Source organism: Falco punctatus, assembly GCF_963210335.1.
Source record: "Falco punctatus genome assembly, chromosome: 3".
Classification (NCBI taxonomy): domain Eukaryota; kingdom Metazoa; phylum Chordata; class Aves; order Falconiformes; family Falconidae; genus Falco; species Falco punctatus.
The window spans coordinates 70484854-70503178 of record NC_137582.1 but is presented as its reverse complement, the minus strand read 5'-3'; the positions used below and the strand labels follow the sequence as shown (position 1 = coordinate 70503178).

At 41.8% G+C, this 18325-nt stretch overlaps 1 protein-coding gene across 8 annotated transcripts in view; it reads right to left on the bottom strand.

Moving 5' to 3' along the window:
• CARMIL1 (capping protein regulator and myosin 1 linker 1) overlaps window positions 1-18325 on the bottom strand; it is a 269902-nt gene that overhangs the window by 89674 nt on the left and 161903 nt on the right. For all 8 annotated transcript variants that reach the window (XR_013926627.1, XR_013926628.1, XR_013926629.1 and 5 more), the window contains exons 30-31: window positions 3851-3917; window positions 3340-3536 (exon numbers count right to left, since the gene is read on the bottom strand). Coding sequence is in view for 5 of the 8 variants with exons in the window: in XM_080378536.1 (XP_080234662.1) it covers window positions 3340-3536; window positions 3851-3917 (264 nt within the window). In the remaining 3 variants the exon portion in view is untranslated. The remainder of the gene's footprint in view (window positions 1-3339; window positions 3537-3850; window positions 3918-18325) is intronic.

Below are 18325 nucleotides of genomic sequence, written 5' to 3'. Positions count from 1 at the left end.
GTCTAGCAGGAGCTAGATGTGGCTTTGAAATGGAAAAGCTCTATTACCAGTAGAGAGACTTCCTTCAATTTACATGCCATATGGAAACCTTTTAGGTGACTACGGAGGACTCCACAAGACCCAACCCAGTTCTATTCTTGGTAGTACTAATGACCAGGAATCAGCATGCCATAAAATAGCAGCGTTTGCAGTTTGAAACAATTTAAATCAAGGAATCTCCCAGCTGTCACGATAACTCAAGAGCAATCCCAGCTTCCCTTTTCAGCTGGAATACACACTTTTCTGTGCCCCTAAAAAGAAAAATAAATACTCTTAAAAGCTGCTGTCAACATCAAACCTAGCTTCATTAAGCCAGGACAACAGATTGCATGCAAATTAATGCTTTGACATATACATGAAACTTCTTACTTTCCATGGCTGAACCTTGCTAGAAGCCTAGTGTTTACTTTGTTATCAAAGATAACAAGTTAGTATTTTATTGATACTTGCTGTAGCAATGTAATACTGATCTGAAAAAAGCCCACCTGGTAATGATTGCTTTGTTGCCAGACTACTCATTTCCTATAAAACCCAGTTTTATTCTAAGCAGCACAATGCCCTTTCAGACTTCCAACTCTGCCACCTTTGGGGTTTTCTGTAGAGTTTTTTTTAAGCTGGGACATCAGACAGCAGGCAGCAATGCATATAGTAACATCTGGGTTGGTCACACCAGTGCTGGTTGTCTCAACGTAAATACTTCCCTTCTCAGTTAAAAAACAGTTGACACCGACATTTCAACCGAAATGTGACAACCAAAAGTGGCTGATGCATTTCAACAGAAATGAGAAACCATTTAATATTGATACTGAAGTCCCCCAGATACTAGGCACAAACATGTAAGTATCAAAGGCAAGTGCATCTCCTGAAGGGGAATACAAGAATCCAATGATCTACAGCAAATGAAAAGATCTACCTCAGAAAGAGTTGGTATCTGAAAAAGCTTCTAAAGTTTCTAAAAATGTACTAAAGATACTGCACAAATGTTGAGGGGCTAATACGGTCCTCAAGGCAGAGGATTTTCTTATAAATGTTTATTAGAATGTCTTTTAGTGACCAACATTAATGTAAAAGACTGAGCTCTGGTTTATTTCATGTTTTACACTCCTAATGTTTTAAAAAACCCAAAAAGAGTAAAATTTTTATTTGTCAATTTTTATTTTTATTTTTAGCCTAAGTTTAAAAGTGAGCCTTTATGTTTCTGTATTAAATAAAAAACTGACTTGGAAGCAGAAATAACTAACATGGATCACAATCTCTTTCATACATTAAAGATTCACCTCTTTGCTGTGCTAAACCTTCACATGTGATGGAAGAACTCACGAGGTTAAGATTGCACAAAAATCTAAACGATCAACAACTGTTTCACTGTATTGCTTCAAAGCTACTTGGGTGTGGGTGGTGCTGAGGTTTCCTTCACCCCCATCCCATTCTTCTTTTTCCTCTCTGAACAGTCATTTCAGTAAAAGCTCTGACAGAACTATAAATCTTTCTTCTGCCTGCCCACACACCCCAAGTTAAAAGTTTACCTTTCCCCCTTTTTTCTCTCCATTTCCCCCTTTTTTAAATTTTTCAGCTTACAAAGAAGAAACCTGTTTTCCAGCAAAACCAGAGAAGTACAGCTATGACCATGTGAGACCCCTTGAAATACTAAATGGAAATAATGGGAACAGCAAACAATCCAACAGACCTGCTTTAAGCAGTAGCAAAGGTTGCCTCTCACATTTCAAGTGTTTCTCCTACTCACTGCTTTCTGTATTCTCTTAAGTGGCAAAACCAGCAGCAAATCAATTCTGCAAACAATGCCACAGTCCACTCCTGACTCTGGTCTTCAAAATTTGGCCGTTTCATTCTTGGAAGCATTAAAGCAAACATCTTAAGTCTTTCAAAAATTTGTTTAGACTTGTTATGAGATCAGAACTAGTAAGGAATTAAATGGTCCATAAAACCAAGACAGGGACAAATGTGTTTAAGTAAAAAAAAAATCCTTTCGATTTCTGAACAAAATAAAAACATAATTTCCTAATTAATTCAGTATAGGTGAGCATTCCCACAATGCTGCATGAACATGGGAAGTACCACTTCTCTACAAGAAGGTTTTTGTTTCTACTGAGAAAGATGTGTGTCTTAGTTCCACGCCTGGTACCAAAGCACTTCCCTTCCCATGCCCCACTCCTTCCACAACCCCCTGCAGATGGCACAGGATGCGCTCAGTAAGTTTGGAGGAGAGGCAAGTTTAGAACTGGGACAACGTGTGTTCTGCAGAACTGGAATTGGAAGAAGTACACACAGATGTGTTTTCACTAAAATGTGGAGATCAGTCCGTCCTGCTACCTCTATCCTTCCCTGTCAAGTGCAAGGGAATGGAAAGTTGGCTTAAATATCTCCTCTGCTTGAAGGTTTCTTCATTTCCAAGTGATGCAAAAACCATTCTACTGCCTGATACGATCTTTCCCAGCATTAGGGAAATTTTCAAGGGTCCTCTCCACCAACAGCCCTCAGGGAGCAGAAGATGCCACAGGCATTCCTTACTAGGCAGCATAACTCCTAGAAGGAACGGCTGCCACTTGATAAGATCATATCATCTGTGCTCTGTTGCCATGAGACAGCTCTGTAACGCCTCCAGATCTGTCCTTACATACCCTGAGGACATATCATCACAGAAATAAATCTTTATTGATGTGGTATGCCAAGGAAATGGAACTGTGGGAACTCCACACACATATACTTGGGTTCACACCAATGCCTTTCGTAGACTGACAGTGCTCTTCTGTTTTGCTTTTGTAAGGCAGGCTCCAGCATGAAAAGCAGATCTGTGACTATGCAGATTTGCTGGCCCAGACACCATCTTTAGTTAAGGAGCTGTGGGAAGCTGGGTGTCACACTGTAGCTCCTCTGAGAACTGATAAAAATAAGAATTCATGCCAAGTTACCACATCTTAATGCGAGCAGAAAAAAGGATTAAGACTTAACAAACCGTTACAATATAATTGAAAAGTCTCATGGTATTTTGTGCATTTCCTATGAAAGCTCCAAGTACCTTCAGAAACTGCTTCCATGAGAAAAAAAAAAAGCAAATTAAAAAAGGATAAAACATATCCTGGTTTAGGCTGTGTCAAACAAGACAAAAAACTTGTAATAAGGATTGCACACTGAAAGACATGAATACCAGAAGAAAAATAAAGTAGTTGCTTATGGCTTTGAAAACTTTTAACAGTTGTCCTCATTACATTGCAGGACCTGACTCATGGCAAAAAGCAATCAACAGATGACATTGCCAGCAATATTTTAATGTAGACTCACTGCTGCTTGGCTGGGCTGCTGCTTTTTATTCCTTTTGGGTCTTAATTTTGTAAAGTGTTCCAGTTTTCTCCCTTCTTCTGATGGCAGCTCTGAAATGAATCCAGAAGTTCGTTTGTCCGGCCTGCTGGAAGGAAATGGTGGGTCTTCTATATGGATAGGTACTTCTTCCAGTGCTTTATCTAGATCAAATTCCATTTCTAAGAGAAATCAAAACTTTCTAATTAGATTTACATGCTATTTAAAACAAAAGACAATGCCATTCTTCTCTTTTGTGGCAAATAATTATAAACACATCTAGAGAACTCAGCCACATGTTTGTCAGCAGACAGAGCACTGTGAACAAATATTTACTACCAAACACACTAGCAGAGTCACAAAACAAAGTAACCAGTGTGGGCCTTAAATGCAGTCCAGAGGGAGGGAAAGTCATCTGTGCTTTTCAGTTAAGATCTACCTAGAAGAATCTCAGGTAAGCAAAGAAGCAAAAAGGATTTAAGACATTCTCACTTACCGAAAGCTCTGGACACTGGCCGGAGCATTCTGCTGTGGATGCTTTTCCTTTTTGATTTAGGGGTCATCTATCAACATAACACAAATCAAAAATTACTTTAGCAGACAGAAGAAATGACAAAGAACACCTTTTCCTTTCTATCCAACAAATCAGTTTTTCAAGCCTATGTATCATTTCAAGATCTGCTTGGGTTTAACACCAGGAGGGAATGGGGTTTTCTCCTCCCCTTCTCAAACATTCAAAACTTTTTCTAAATTGACATTTTGTTCAGCTGACTTTGGAAAGAACCAGGGAGATAGTTTATTCTTCCCATTAAAACTGTAGGCTGTACATAGGATGATTATTTGAATCGTCCAAGCATTAATTCATTTATCCTCAACCGTAAAAGAAAGAAAATATTAAAACCTCAGCCCTGCATTTGAGATCATAAGGCACAGAAAGCTTAATTACTTTGTCCAGTACTGCACAGTTAATGACAATACCAGGGACAGTCTCCCCTCTATGTTCTGGCTTTTTTTTTTTTTTTTTTTTTTTTAATGCAAAATACACTTCCTCCGTTCATTTGTTACTGACGTGCTACTAACATTTGTTATCTCCATGCTACATGATTAAAATTCAGGTATTGATGTCTCTGGACACTGCCATACATGTAGCTCACGGAACTTCCCTAGGAAAATGCAGTCTTGGTGCACACAGCCCTTCTTCAAAAAGCAAAAATATTGTGTCAGTGTTAGCAATACCTCCAGCAAAAACATTACTTCTGTGGACTTTAGATAGACTGAGAATATGTGGAAAGTTACCTTGGCATACATTCAAGGCAGTCAAAAGTTATGTGCTATTATTCTTCTCATCTTCACATTCCCAGAAAAAAGGAGTATGTTGCCTTAAGAGCACAAATACCCAGACTTCAGACCCGAGTTTGTTATTTTTGGAAGAAATTTGCCCTTACTTTCTTGACTGCACTCTCTGGAAGTTTGCACGGCAAGAAAGACAGTTTTGCTACACCAAATGCACGAGTCACCACTTCTGAACCTCTTAACACAGCTCAGCATTGCAAAACTTCTAAACAGAAAGTTGACCTGCAAGTTTTCTAAAGAGTTAATTTAAAATGACAGCTTCTGCAAAGATGGGCGCCTTTTGTGGTAGAGTCGTACATGCTGGCTTTAGTGACACTCATATACTTCCATTTACTTGCTAGTCTTGAAGCCTAGTGGCTTCAAATCTGGAGTGTCAGTCAAGAAGCTGTCATGGCTCACAACTCATTACCGGGATTGTTAATCAAGTTTAGCAGTATCACTTTTATATGAGCCAGAAAAGACATAGTTGTCATTGACATTTCAGACAAATCATGAATTGTTTAAGGTAAACATTTGCTGGTTTTTATGAATCGAAAGTTCAGTGCACAGACTTACATGTACTGAATTCATATTCCCATCCAAAGTAGTCAGGAGGATTATTATGCCACTATTCACATGCTCAGCGTTATGACAGATTTTTGTAACAGGAGTTACTACCCATCATCTCAAGACCAGAAAAGGACTTGCAGACTACAGAGCCAGCAGTGATAGCACTGCCTGGACAACAGAGTTCTGTTTTTATTGCCATGCACATCGCTAGGAAAGAAAGATACCTTCAGCTGCTGCAGATTTCCACTTCCACATTTGACAAGCATCAGTATATGATACAATACTTTCAAAACCAGCCAGGAAATAGCTTGCCACCTGAGCAGACTTACCCTGAAACTAATGAGCAGGCAAAGTGTTACTGCATCAAAAGGTCAGACATTACTTTCAGAGTTACCAATAAATTAAATGCAACGGATTCGATGGCAAGTGGTTGGAGAGGTGCTGAACTTTCTCAGTGAAAACTGCAGTGGATTGTGCAGTGTGCAGGCAGCAGGCAGCCTCTGAACTGCACACCTCCACAACTGCCAATCCATCACCCAAACCTGAAACAACCAAAGGCTTCCAGCACCTCACGTGAGGAAGAGTTGTAGCAGCTCAGCGTTTTGGGGGACAGCAATTAGGAGTCACTACCAACAGTCCCCCGATTTTATTTCCAGCCATAGCCCATTTCTCTTGTTAATGTACATTTGCGTGCATTTTGGTCTGCTTGCCACTCTTTTTGGCGGTGTGACTGGAAATTACATCTAGTAGGATAATGCAGCAACTCATGCGCTAAAGAAGATGAGAAAGGAGGACAGAAAACAAGGCTGATGGGAGACCTCCGATCTCTCAGTAACTTCACAGCCATGGCCAGTGTTCAGAGTGCTCCTGGATGGACACAGACAAACTGAGCTGCATTGGCCCAGGGCACCAACGCAAAACAGCATGGGGCAAGTTCTGAGGATCCTGTGCAGGTAAGTTAAATGCTCCAAGACATCCTGGACAGCCAAGAACAGAACGATTTCATCTTCCTTCCCAGACAAGAAAATGCCCCCAGATGACGCTGCAGAGCTTGTGCTGATGACCATAAGCCAGTCTCTGGATCACTGTTATAACTTACTGTCAGCTTGGCATGATCCATCAGCAGCTTGGTTGCTGGGGATAAAGGCAGAGGGACAGATATGCCTCCCATTTGCTTTAACAGCATGAATAACAGCTATACATACACTTTTATTTGAAAACCTTCTGTTTTCTAGCCTGTTTAGGAAGTGCACAGACGAAAGGCTTCTTGCCAAGCGAATTTTCTAGATCACACACAGAGCAAAATGGGTCAAAGCATTAATTTAAATAGGCCAGCGTGCTCTTTTTACAAAATAGTAAGACTTAATCTCAGCTTAGTATCTCAGCCACCATGCAGTATGCTACAGCAGCAGAACACACATGTCATTACTAGAGGAGGTATGTGAACACCTAGGTCAAGACCTCTGCCTCTCACCAGCCTGAGCCCCGTTTCCCACAGTACACGGAAGCAGTTAGGTCTGGCAGACACACACCTTCTGCCTTCCCACCCACCACCTCTGGCCACACAAGCACAGTGCAGCCCTCCTGCCTTGTGTTTCACCTGTGGTCTTTACAGGGGAACAGCTGTTAGCATCAACCTCCCCTCCTTTACTTCTTCCACATCTTCCAGGGACCTGCCATTCTAGCAGACCACCTACTGAACTTCTTCCTTGCTTTGCCTACTTAACTGCATCTCTGGGTCTCGGTAGGCTCTCTTGGAAGTCTGTGTGCACCCATGCCACTGAGATCTCTGCAGATGGCTCCATGAAGGCACCCCTTTGCCCTCTGCAGTAGATGGGAGCCAGCAAATCCCCACCACACCCCCAAATAAGGGCTTATTTAGAGTTAGACCCCCTCACGTGCCCAAGCTAACTTTAAACTCCCAGGATCTCTTCCCACGATCACTTTTCCAGATTCTTCCCTTCCGACTCCCTTCCTCGCAAAACTAGCTGAGCCTCCTGACTTTTCTTTAAGTTATATTACCAACTGCGGAAGTATACTAGTATCTTAGGAATTAAACCCAACAACTAAAATCACTTTGAGTGCTAGAAAACAATGTGCTTTTAGCAACAGTCTCAGATATTCTACATTCCTTCATTATACAGATAATTGAAATTACTCTTAGTGCTCAGGGATAAGCTGATTTCTGTGGTTTTCTCGTCTTCGTCCAAATTAATTTATATTCAATCCTATTACATACAGGATGCTCTGTGACCCTCCTGTCACTTCCCTTTCAAAGGATTTCAAACAAACTAATGAACACCTTGCCCCTCCATCCTGAAATTCAGCTCCCCAACCAGTCTCCCTTCAACCTTCCTTCCTGCAAAACAACTTAAGGGTTTTCAGCTTTGAGAACGCATTAAGGGCGACAGCACTAAAGGTGAGAGCCGCAGTCAAACCCCCAAGTTAATTCAACTAGACAAAGAAAACAACTGACCAAACTGAGATAACTCCTGACATCTCTTCCACCTAGTGGCAAGAAAGCCCTAGTTTATGTCGATTTTTAAGCCATCCTCTCATTAAGCTGGATGATGCTTGAATACAAAACCGTATCAATAGCTTGTCTTCCTGAGCAGTAACATTTGTGCTTATACCTCCGACATCAGCACTCTGCTTTGGTTTGGTCTTAAAGCCAAGGAATGCTTTAAATTCAGATGCTATGCTAGCTGAACCTTTTTGTAAAATCCAATCTCATCCCTGAGCTGCTGCCTATTTCATTTGTAGGTGCAGATGGATGGCACTACAGTCTCCCAGGAGACTCACAAGGCAGTACAGAGGCAAATGGAGCACAAAAACGTAAACAAGTAGGCCAGAAACAGCAGAGCTAAAAAAATACTTACACTTGTACAGCAGAGAGTCTCCATGCAGCAAAAAAGAAAGAAAAAAGAATATGAATGGGGAAGACAAAGCAATAGCAGTTCTCAGGAAAGGAGGCAAAACCAGAAGTCACCAAAATAAAGAAAACTAAAGCCAAAACACTTAGAAGTCTTAGCAGGAAAGGTGACATGCAAGAATGAGATAAAAATCCCCTGCATTTGGAGGTGCTATATACTTTGTACTTCCAGAGAATAACCAGAGAAGGATGTGATCTCTCTTGTTTTATCTATATTGGGACAAATTCAGGTTTTCAGATGTTTGTTTCCAATATATGGTACTCGTCAATGGTGCCAACCTGCCACCTGCTGTCCCAGGGTACTGTGTGTTTTTCATTTTGTTGGCATCACTAGTAAGAAAAAACTGTAATGCTGTTATTTCCTAGTCTGAAGGAAACTTCTGAATTAAAAATTGACAGCTTGTTGTAGAAAGCATGAGAGCAAGCAAAACAAATTAAAAAAAAGCTTCTCTTGAAAGAATGAAAAGAGATGCAAGTCTGTTCCCCTGAGGTTTAAATAAAACTAATCCAAAGCAATGGTATTTCTCCTTCACATAAGGAGGTTTAGAGGTGCAGACTTTCAGGCGCTTTTGGCACACTAGAAGAATGCTGTTCCGTTAATAAAGCATAACCTTTCCCCTCCCCTTCAAAAAAAAGGAAAGAAAAAAAGGAAGCAGCACAGCCACCATATGAAATGAAGCAATGCCATATCCCATCACAAGAGATCTCCTGCGTGGCACATGACCAGTCACGCTTCTCAATTTAGAGTAAGAAAAAACAATTATTACAAGTGTGGTTTTGTCTTCAAGTTGAATGGGAACCGCTGCTATAACAAAACTGCACGTATTAGCAGTGTTTGTGGCAGGAGTCAATAGTCATGGTCTGGATTAAACTTCTCAGCCAGAAAGTGCTGCATTTTTAAGTGGATATTGCACTGTTTTTTAATTATAAGCAGTGAAAACAGTCTGCATATGACACAAAGTGCATCATTTAACTGTTGAAGGGACATTAAGGTCAGTTTTTCCAATGCTTTGGCATTTTCAACAATAATGATCTGGTTATCACGGTTCATACTTCTAATTTTAACTGTAGCTGAAAGTTTTAAAGATACCATGGGCTATCCTTGAATACCAAGAACAGTGTTCTTGCACACAGTTCCACTCCTTGATTTTCCTACTCTCCTCAGAGATTTTGCTCATTTGTTGGTGGTTTTTTCTCTTTAATTTTAATTTTCTTTTACCTTCAGAAACTTTGGCTTTATTCAGGAGTCCTCAGCTAACAGCGATTCAGGCAAACCTCCTCATCACTCTCATTTTTGTATGCTATCCACAGACACATACACTTTTACTCCATTCCCCTGCCTGAAACCATGTTCTCTCTTGTCTGTCTTCTATACTGCTCTTCACTAGGGCTGCTCTGAGATTGCTGGAGAGACTGCATAAGCCATTGAGAAACACCTCAAACACAGAAACCATCTTAAAAACAAATCTCCAGCACACTTCAGAAATCAATCTGCAACATGGTTTCTCTTTCAGACAGCATTCATGGTGGTACGACAGCACGTTCTGTGTATTTGATGCATAGGCAGATAAGTTATTTATATTATGCAAGCAGCTGGAAACATGATTAGGACCAAAGGGCAACGCAATACATACACAGCAGGGAGTGATCCCAGGGTTTGGGGAAGTTTACACTCCACAGCCCTGATCCAGCAAGGGCTTATGGCAACTCCTACCTTCCACACTTCAGTGATCTCACCTAAGTAAGTGTGACTACTGAGCAGCTTAAAAGTTAAAACGTGCTAAATAGCTTGTGGGTGGGGAGTGAGGAGGGAGGCACACATCAGGCAACAGGTTAGACAAGGAAGCACATTAAGCAAAACAAAGACCAAGGGACTCGCCTGAAGTCCCCAAGGAGTCTGGCTGCTCTACAGGGAATCCAATGCCAGTCTTCAGACTCCTGAAGTACTACGGACCATGAGTCCACACAACCCTTCCCCTTTGTTTGCTCTCTGCACAACTGCAAACTAAAGCGGTTTGTCTCCCAGTGTACATGGGCTGTGGCTAAAGGCAAATGCTAACCCACAACCAAAAATTCAACCCAAACACAACCAGAAACTGGATTGGGGAATCATAACAATGGGCCAACAATGTGTCAGAAAAAATATTTTCAGGGATTCTTCCGGAACGTTTTAAAACAGTACTAAGTTGTTTCAGCTATATGTATTTTGTGGGGTATGCCTTTATAGGAAAGAGGCATAGGAAAGAAAACAAGGCATTTTATCACAAGTCTTGCTGTTTTCTTTTGCTGTAAGGAATCCTGACCTGTAAATCTCCCATGACACGATTTCAGTCCACCAACATTTCCTACACTTCTTCTCATCTCCCAACTATCTCTGACAGAGATGTCACACATCTCATTAAAAAAAAATAATTAAAAAATCTTCAGGTATTTTTTATAAAGCAGTCGATTGACCAGCTTTGCCTTTTTGCATGTGAATCTTTGGACACACAGGTGTCTCACCATCTGTACAGAGAGCCTTAGAAACCAGAAAGCTTCTACTGCTTACTTTAATCAGTGAAGATTTCATAATATGTTTTCTAGGGTAAAACCATCAGCATGGCTTGCAGAAATTTAGCTACTTCCCACTAGCAGTGATGGTGACCTGAATCACCATCCTTAGAATCTCCCCCTTGAGTGCTATTGTCCTTGGAAAGTTAAAGGCAATGCTAAAATCCATGACAGCTAATGGAGTTATTTTACAGGAGATAGGAGAGCAAAGCCACTAACACACTGTTTAGAAACCAAGGCCAAGCTGCAATAGGCTGCTGTTTGTTGATACAGTTGCCCCAAATGTAGCAGCTATGCATTTTTATGCCAGCAGAGGATCTAGACCTGACCTTGTATGTCAGAGTTCTGTCCTCTATACGGAAATACTACGTATAAATATTGTACATAAATATGACATGCAAATAATCCATACCTGAATTTAAGGAGTATGTTTGCTTATTTCCTTCCCTTCCTCTAGATCTGAATTTCTAGAGAACAGGCTGTGGTTTGTGGTTCAGAAATAATTCAATTAGTCTCATCTAAACCAGCCTGACCTTTAAAATTACTTTGTGCGGCTATCCTATCTGAAAGAAAAGGAGTAGCACTGCAGAAAGGTAAGCTCAATAGATTTGCCCTTGAGCTCGTTTCATTTTACTAGCCAAGAAACCTTTGCTTTTCTGCTTGCTGAGATGTGGTGCCAAGATGTGGCTCATGTACTCTGAAATAATCAGAGTATTTCAATATACTCTTTTAATTAATAATTCTGCACTTGCATCTTTCAAGTCACATATAATTCCTGTTAATAAATATGCCTGCATATAAATACCCAAAGCTTTTATTACGAAGACTAAAAGAACAGATATATGAATTAAACCAAGTAGTTCCTTAAACTATTAAACTGAATTTTTATTTCATGTTCTGAATGAGTATCTTGCAAGGAACTCTGTCTGCAACTGTCACCTGCAAAACAAAAAGCAATTATGCGTATCATCAGTTCTGTTTTCTACTTACTCATGAAGAGGACAGCAGCATCTTCTACAGCAGCTGAGCTTTAAGATGAACAAAGAGGATGGTTCCAACTAATTTATTTTAATTAAAAACTAAGTGTAGAATGGAGACCTGCTGCAGGTCAGATGGCACAAAATATCTCTTTAAGCCACCACAACCAGTTTGTTTGTGTTGTTTGTTACCTTCAGCTGGAAAACACTGATGTAAAAGTTACTTTGTTCATGACCTGAACTTCCATACAGTAAGAAGAAAAAATCTCTTGAACTCAGAAAATATGGAGTAGTGGACAGCCATTTATGATAATCTTAGGCCATTCCTTACAGATTACTAGAGTATGTATCAGACACCCTGGGCAATAACATCATTAAAGCAAATCTGAGGCAAGGTCCTCCTGAACAGAAATGTTTAAAGTCAGGTGGGACAGAGCTCTGGGCAGCCAAATCTAGGGAAAGATGTCCCTGCTCACAGTGTGGACTTGATGATCTTTAAAGTTCCATTCCAACAAAACCCATCTATGATTTTATGAATGGGAACTGTTGTATCTGCCTACCCTACAGCTTCCCAGGACTGAGAACCAAAACAACTTCTGAACAACAACGATCTGGATAAGGGGACTGAGCACACCCTCAGTACGTTTGCAGGCGACACCAAGCTGGAGGGGAGCATTGACCTGCTTGAGGGCAGAAGGGTCTGCAAAGGGATCTGGACAGGCTGGACCGATGGGCCAAGGCCAGTTGTGTGAGGTTCAACAAGGAGAAGTGCCGGGTCCTGCATGTGAATCACAACAACCCCACACAGTGCTATGGGCTTGGGGAAGGGTGGCTGGAAAGCTGCCTGGGGGGAAAGGACCTGGGGGTGGGGGTGGACAGCCGGCTGAACACGAGCCAGCAGTGTGCCCAGGGGGGCAAGAAGGCCAATAGCATCCTGGCTTGTACCTGAAACAGTGTGGCCAGCAGGACAAGGGCAGTGATCATTCCCCTGTGCTGGGCACTGGTGAGGCCCCACCTCAAATCCCGTGTTCAGTTCTGGGCCCCTCACTGCAGGAGGGACATTGGGGTGCTGGAGCATGTCCAGAGAAGGGCAGCGAAGCTGGTGAAGGGTCTGGAGCACAAGTCTCATGAGGAGCGGCTGGGGGAACTGGGGTTGTTTAGTTTGGAGGAGACTCAGGGGAGACCTTATTGCTCTCTACAACTACCTGAAAGGAGGGTGTAGGCAGGTGGGGGTTCAGTCTCTTCTCCCAGTAACAAGCGACAGGACAAGAGGAAATGGTCTCAAGTTGCACCTTGATAGATTGGATATTAGGAAAAAATTCTTCCCTGAAAGGGTGGTTAAGCATTAGAACAAGCTGCTGGGGGAGGTGGTGGAATCACCATCCCTAAAAGTGTTTAAAAAAAACACATAGATGTAGGCTGAAGGACATGGATTAGTGATGGACTTGGCAGTCCTGGGTTAGTAGTTGCACTTGATGATCTCAAAGGTCTTTTCCAACCTAAATGATTCTGACTCTGTTCTATGATTCTGCATCTCTCCCTCCTTCTGACAACCTGAAGTGAACAACTACCAAAAAGATAAATAGTCATCCAGGCAAAAAATGCCAGTCATCTTTGCACCGTCATTAGACCCTTTGGGGGCAGACAATGCATTGCTTGCACTGAAGCAGTGACATTTGAAAGGAGAAAGGCTACAGGGAGACTCATGACAGTGAATTAGATACAGTTTACCCTGGACATGGAAGTGGACTAGTAGCCTCTCTGCTCAGACTTATGGTGGGAGGTTTTATCCTTGAAAACCCAGGCATACTTGAGCTGCTGCTCTTTTCTTGTTATGTTTTTTTTTCTGCACATCTTTCAAGTATGCACAGTAAATCTTTATATCCTTCAGACACTTTGAGACATGCTTTGTGAATTTAAACATTAAACCCCACCCCATCCCCCCACCTTCTGAATTTTAAGTCCTGTCAGGAACCACTATATCAAGATATTGCTCATTAAAAACAGGAGATATCTTGATAGGCAACTCACAAATATTCTAAGAGTCTGTATGGTAAACAGAAATACTTGTATATTTGAGTTTCTTCTCTAAAATAAACTGATAGAAAAGGTCAATCATAATTACCCAAGAGAGAATGGCAAAACTCAAAGGCTGGTCTCTGGGATGCCAGCACTTAAGTATGATACAGGATTTAATGTTGCTTGGTCAGATGGCCATGGCAGCACATGAGCCTGGGAAGGACAGAAAAAACATGAAAGAAGAGGAAGATGCCTGCCCTGCAAAGCAGGACTGTTCACCTACAAGCATGGAATTAAGTACTGACTGGCAACAAGGCACTGGATTATGCAATTCTCAGAGAGTACGAAAACAAACTTCCCCTGGAGTATCTAAATACTGTGGTATTGGAAATGACCCATAGCTAAAACATACAAGATAAAGAGAGGTTCTTATTAGCTTGGAATGAAACTACCCTGACTTTTCCATCACTTTGTCTTTCTATCCTGCTCATTCCTAAAAAACTAAAAAGTTTTCTTTAAGATCTGCTTATGAAGGTTTTTTTCACCAGTTTAAGTGGTTTTGGTTTCAGATCATATTCCAATCCTGTCACTACTGACCTCAAAAATTCACAGTAATTTGATCTTTACTCACATGAAGCAAGACCTGACTGCAGAGATACACCCATGACTTTGCAATGAGACTTTAGCTGACCTGAATAATATCAGAAGAAAAAAAAAAAATCTATTCACCTCTAAGTTCTCCAGTCAGAGAAGGATGCTTTAAGAGGAAGCCTGGTAAATTTATGAATAGGATTGTGTGATGCAGTTGTCAGTGATAGCAGTAGGAATGAGATCTTATTACTCAGAAGCTGTTTTCTAGCCTTTTGGCACTATGTACACTTGATTTGAGTTAGTTATTTTAAAGTTCCGACTTCAGTAACCCAGCTCATTGTAACCTTAACAATATATAACAAAATCTAATGGTACTCTATAACTCCCTGCCCTAACTCAGACTTCCTCTCCCTTCTTCCAGTGGGCAACTATTCTTTACCCCTGCAATATGAGGTATCAATTTTGAAGAGCAAAATATCACAAGCCTCCTGTTCCTTTGGATGAAGTGAGAACCACGAAGCACTCTTAGCGAGCCAGACTCGTGCATGTGCTATTTTCAGTAGGCTCTCTAGATATCAAAGTAAACACGATTCCCCACACGACACAGATAGGTAACTTGTGCCAAGTTATTTATTTGAGATGCTGGAAGAACCAAAAAGCAGTAGAAAGGACCATGCAACCTATACAGAAAACTCAACCACTTGAGGAGGTCAACTTGCCAGCTACTAATTGAATCAAGAAGCATTATGGCTGCAGAGAGTTGTGTGCTTCAGAAACAGCAGTATTAGAGGCTATTGTCATGTTGTTTGCTGTTGTCCCTCTGCCAAAGGTTACGGAGTCTAGATTTTGGCAAGAACTCCTCCAAAGGAGCTCTTGCTAATCTGCCGTGGGAAATAATGAGCAGGTTCTTACAAACAGAGGCTGTGGAAAGATGAATTCTGTATCTATTTGTGCTGAACACCAACCAACTCCACAGCTCTGCTGTCAAAAGGGATCACACAAGTGCCCCCTGATCGAGGCCATGCAAAGGGGCTTTCTCCTCATAAGCTGTTAACTTCACCTGAGGTAGGCGAGTGCTCGGGTGATCCTTGCTGCTGGCCGTATGGGTGAGTGAGTGCTGGCTGGCAGGATGAGCAAACCCAGGTAGGGACAGTCACCTCTCTCTCCAAGTGGTGGACAGGCGTCCACCAGCAGACTACAGCTTGCAACAGCGAGCTAGTGCCTGCCAAGGTGACTGCCTGCAGCCTAGGCATGCACATTCCTGCTAGTAGAGCAGCAAATGGTGGGACCGAGAAGCTGGGCCTGGCACTACCTATAGACTGCAGAGCTGCACTTTCAAGACCTTTCCTTTCTGTCACAGACTAACCTCTTAGTAGTAAACTTCCTCCAAAAAACCAATCTAGGGAAGCTAAACTCTCGAGACCAGGGTTTCAATGAATGCTTTGTTACAGAACTGTCTTTTCAATGTGGCTTTTTCATAATGTGATATAAAATGATGGAAACTCGTAAGACAACTACTGCCACAAAGGATGTAATTACCATCCTGGTTTCAGCTGGGTTAGAGTTAATTTTCTTCCTAGTAGCTGGCACAGTGCTGTGTTTTGGATTTAGGATGAGAATAACATTGATCACACACTGATGGTTTAGTTGGTGATGAGCAGTCAAGGACCCTTGAAGCTTCTCATACTGCCCTGCCAGTGAGGAGGCTGGGGGTACACAAGAAGCTGGGAGGGGACACAGCCAGGACAGCTGACAAACTGGCCAAAGGGATATTCCCGTACCACATGACATCATGATGAACAATAAAACTGGGAGGACTTAAACTGCAAGGGTCCTACTGCTCGGGGACTGGCTGGGGATTGGGTCAGCAGGTGGTGGGCAACCGTATTGTGCATCACTTTTTATATTTTTTTAATCAGTATTATTATTTTCCTTTCCTTTTCTGTCCTTTTAAACTGTCTTTCTCTCAACACATGAGTTTTACCTTTTTTCTGATTCTCTTCCCCATCTCACTGGAGGGGAGTGAGTGAGCAGCCGTGCGGTATTTAGCTGCCTGTCAACGCACACCTACACATCCTCCCCTCCACCCCCAATACAAATCTGAGTCTATTTAGGCAAAACAAAGCACCAATATTATGGCAAGACAAGCTCCTGATACAGAAGTGCCACTGTAGAGAGCTTTATGGCAAGTGCTGGAGGCCGTGATGCCTGTGAAGGACCTTGAAGGCTAAAGAAGAAAGAAAGTAAGATAAGGTTGGCTGAACACCTGGAAGATAAACAGGATATGAAGCCAGGCCAGAGCGGATGCACGATGCAACATCTCAGCAGCTGGCTGAGAACATGAAACTCACAGAGATAAGAAAGAAGAGAGAGAAAAAATGCAAGAAGTTCAGTGTGTTTGTAGCTTAGTAATTAACCAATTATATGTAGCCAAAAAGTGCGTGAACAGTATTGATTAACCAATGATATTTTAGTATGTTGCACGTGAACAGTGAACGAGGATATATAAGTGTGGGTTTTGGACTAATAAAGGGTCTTCTGGTCAGATTCAGGAGTCCGTGTCTCAGTCTCCTCATGCCACCACGCAAACAGAATACCCAGCAGCTGCACTTCACAAATCTTGTTTTAATCTAAGCAGAAAAGCCTCCAGTTTTGCACTACTTTTTTTTTCTTAACCAAGCATGTAGTGCTGTTACTAGAAGCAGTTTATCACATTCATTTACTTCATGTTGTGCCAATAACATACCCTAGATTATGAGAAACAGCTTTGAACTCTGATTAAGAAACCTCAGCTGGTTTAAAAAAAAACATACTATACATCAATTATCCATCACCTCCTTGCATTCAGAGACCAGGAAAAATACATTGAAAGCCAGGTTTCTTTTAATGTGTTTCAGCTGGGAGCATGTAATCCCTCATGAGCCTGAACAAGTCTGTAGTCTATACATGTAACAGGCACTGAATAAACATGAATAAGGACCTCTAAGGGCAGTGAGGATGCTGAAAAACTATATGTATCAAGGAACCCAGGAAAAGAAAGGTAACAAATACTCACAATTAAAATTAATGTAATCATAATGATAATGGTGAGGCTAACGTATAAAACGCAGAACTTGCAAATAAACAAGATATTCACAGGTTCTGCAAAACTATCATGCCAGCTCCCTTTGTCTCTTAGTTTCTCAGCCGTAGCACTGCATGATGGCACTGTGCTGTGCCCCTCCTGGTGATGTTTTCATAAACCGTCCTAGTTCAGGGTGAGTCAGAAGTTTTAAAGGACTCCCACTGAAGTAGATATGCTCACATGCCTGTGATGGAGCCTTTTCAGAAGCCAAGAATACTCTCGCATACCATAATGCCAATTCCTAGCTTCCCACAGTGCTGTATTTACTACACATCAAAAGCCCATTTCTGCTAATGCATACAGGAGAGAAACTCAAGTGTCACAATCAATTTAATCCGGCATTCATCCAGGCTGCTGCCTTTGCCCTCATCCCTGCCTGCTTGTTCCTGCTGCTTAGGATTTGTTTTGTGAACTCAGAGGACTAGTCAGTCTGGAAACTAACCTGGGAAATAAGTCTTCCATAAAAAGCTTAATTTTCAGCTGAATCAATTCTCACACCCAGTTTGCAGTGAGGCTGTGTGAACAGTAAAAGCGTGAGGGTGCAGGGAGGAGAGCGAGCTGTGTGCAGGGGAAAGTGGAAATGCTCTTCTCGGCAAGAACAATGATTTTTGCTAGATTAAGCCAGTCATAGAGCTAGAGCTTTATTTATAGCACAGGAGAACATACAGAGTCCAGCAAGAACTGGGGTTTTATTGCACTAGATATTCAATCTTTCATCCAAAATGCTGGCTGTCTATGCCTGAGACAATTCTGCCACAGTCAAATAGAGAGGAACAAGAATCAGATGCTGTAGTACGTCAGGGCACACCAGAGAATTCCTCCTTGAATTTTTCTTCCTACAGTATCAGTGCACATGTACGTGAGCCTGTACCATTA